Here is a 2,088-nt window from a genome sequence, read left to right as displayed (position 1 = left end):
ATTCAATTCCTGTCACACTAGACATATTTTACATGATTAATAGTGATAGTAGGTACCATATTAAACAGATGTATTCTCATCACTGCAGAATACTAGGTATGTCCAATACTATTGGACAGTATTGTTCTAGACACTTGGATTTTAAAAGCTAAAAGGGGAACTCAGAATTAATTTGTTTCGACCTCACCTTTCAAAGATAAATACTGTATACTGAAGATGTTAAACTGGCCAATGTCTTACAGCTCATGATAACTTTGGGCTCTGTAATTAAGTCTTCCACATCAAGTGGCTCTTTTTCCATAGTAGACATTAGCAAGAGTATCAAGACTATCTTTTCCCATATCTGTGTGCCTACTAGACAGTTCTACTCTCTAGTTTATCCAGATGTCATCCTCTGCTTTCCCTAACTCCTACAACTTATGTCTCATACCACTGACAGATGAGACTCAACCCAACAGAAAGTAGACTTACATCATTAGAGAGCTTCTGATAGCTACACCAAAACTTGCCTTTGAACAATAGGTTTAGTCACTAGAAATACAAAGTCACGGACTTCCAACTTTCCACCAGAAAAATTATATTGAAGTTATCAAATGCTTTGCTTTTGTATAAAATAATCTTAACAGCAAGAAAGAACAGACTAGAACTTCTTGGATTTGCAGTTAAAGTTTACTCAATTTTACATTTTGGAGCCAGTGGCTACAAGTTATGTATAAATCAGTCCCTAGAGTAAAAAAAAAACCTGGCAAATTCAAACCCTTAAGTTTATTCTCTTCACGATATATGATGATAACAAGAAAAAAAAATCTGAGGCAAATTGAGACAAAGTTTTTTAAAAATCTGACACAATCTCTGATTCACTAAATGAATAACTGAGAAGACTTAGATACCAAAATCTTATTTTATAATTTACCTTTAAGCCTGAAGAAAACTCTACCATTTCTTCTGCCTGAACATTCCTCAGCCCATGTACGCGGGCAATACCATCACCAATACTTAAGACACGCCCAGTTTCTTCAAGGTCAACAGAGGTATCAGCTCCAAGAATACGCTCTTCAAGAATAGAGGACATCTCAGCAGTCCCTATGGAAGACAATTCAATTCAATTACAAAAATTATCTGGGCCAGGCGCGGTGGCTCACACCTGAAATCCCAGCACTTTGGGAGGCCGAAGCGGGCGGATCACCTGGTCAATCTCAAAAAAACAAAAATAAAAAATAAAAACCAACTGTGTGTCTTTAACACTTTAACAAAGTGTGTCTTTCTCTTTCAAGGCACACAGGGTAGTATAGGTGGTATTCTTCATCTTAGCATATAGGGGTCAGGTGCAGTTGCTCACGCCAGTAATACCAGCGCTTTGGGAGGCAGGCGGACCACTTGAGGCCAAGAGTTCGAGACCAGCCTGGCCAACATACCAAAATCCCATCTCTACTTAAAAAAAAAAAAAAAAAATTAGCCAGCTGTGGTGCTGCATGCTTGTAATACCAGCTACTCGCGAGGCTGAGGCAGGAGAGAATCACTTGAACTCAGGAGGCGGTGGTTCCAGTGAACCAAGACTATGCCACTGCACTCCAGTCTGGGTAACAGAGCAAAACTCTGTCTCAAAACAAAACAAAACAAACAAACAAAAATATCCCAGCACTTTGGGAGGCCAAGGTGGACAGATCACCTGAGGTCAGGGCTTTGAGAACAGCCAGGCCAACATGGTGAAACTCTCTACTAAAAATACAAAAATTAGCCGCGTGTGCTAGTGCGTGCCTGTAATCCCCGCCACTAGGGAGGCTGAAGCAGGAGAATCACTTGAACCAGGGAGGTGGAGGTTGCAGTGAGCCAAGATCCCACAACTGCACTCCAGCCTGGGCAACAGAGTCTCAAAAAAAAAAAAAGGCCAGGCACGGTGCCTCACACCTGTAATCACACCACTTTGGAAGGCCAAGGCAGGCGGGTCACCTGAAGTCAGGAGTTCGAAACCAGCCTGGCCAACATGGTGAAACTCCGTCTCTACCAAAAATACAAAAATTAGCGGAGTGTGGTGGCGGGCACCTATAATCCCAGCTACTCAGGAGGCTGAGGCAGGAGAATCACTCC

The 2,088-nt window shown here is 41.8% G+C and overlaps 1 protein-coding gene across 1 annotated transcript in view; it reads right to left on the bottom strand.

Moving 5' to 3' along the window:
• Window positions 1-2,088, bottom strand: part of ATP5A1 (ATP synthase, H+ transporting, mitochondrial F1 complex, alpha subunit 1, cardiac muscle) — a 26,484-nt gene that overhangs the window by 12,282 nt on the left and 12,114 nt on the right. Inside the window, exons 3-4 of the mRNA XM_011978098.1 lie at window positions 914-1,083; window positions 561-618 (exon numbers count right to left, since the gene is read on the bottom strand). Of these exons, the coding sequence (XP_011833488.1) occupies window positions 561-618; window positions 914-1,083 (228 nt within the window). The remainder of the gene's footprint in view (window positions 1-560; window positions 619-913; window positions 1,084-2,088) is intronic.

The sequence above is a fragment of the Mandrillus leucophaeus genome, unplaced genomic scaffold (assembly GCF_000951045.1).
Source record: "Mandrillus leucophaeus isolate KB7577 unplaced genomic scaffold, Mleu.le_1.0 Scaffold189, whole genome shotgun sequence".
NCBI classification, from domain to species: domain Eukaryota; kingdom Metazoa; phylum Chordata; class Mammalia; order Primates; family Cercopithecidae; genus Mandrillus; species Mandrillus leucophaeus.
The sequence above is the reverse complement of the archived record's forward strand: the minus strand, read 5'-3'. Positions and strand labels throughout refer to the sequence as shown.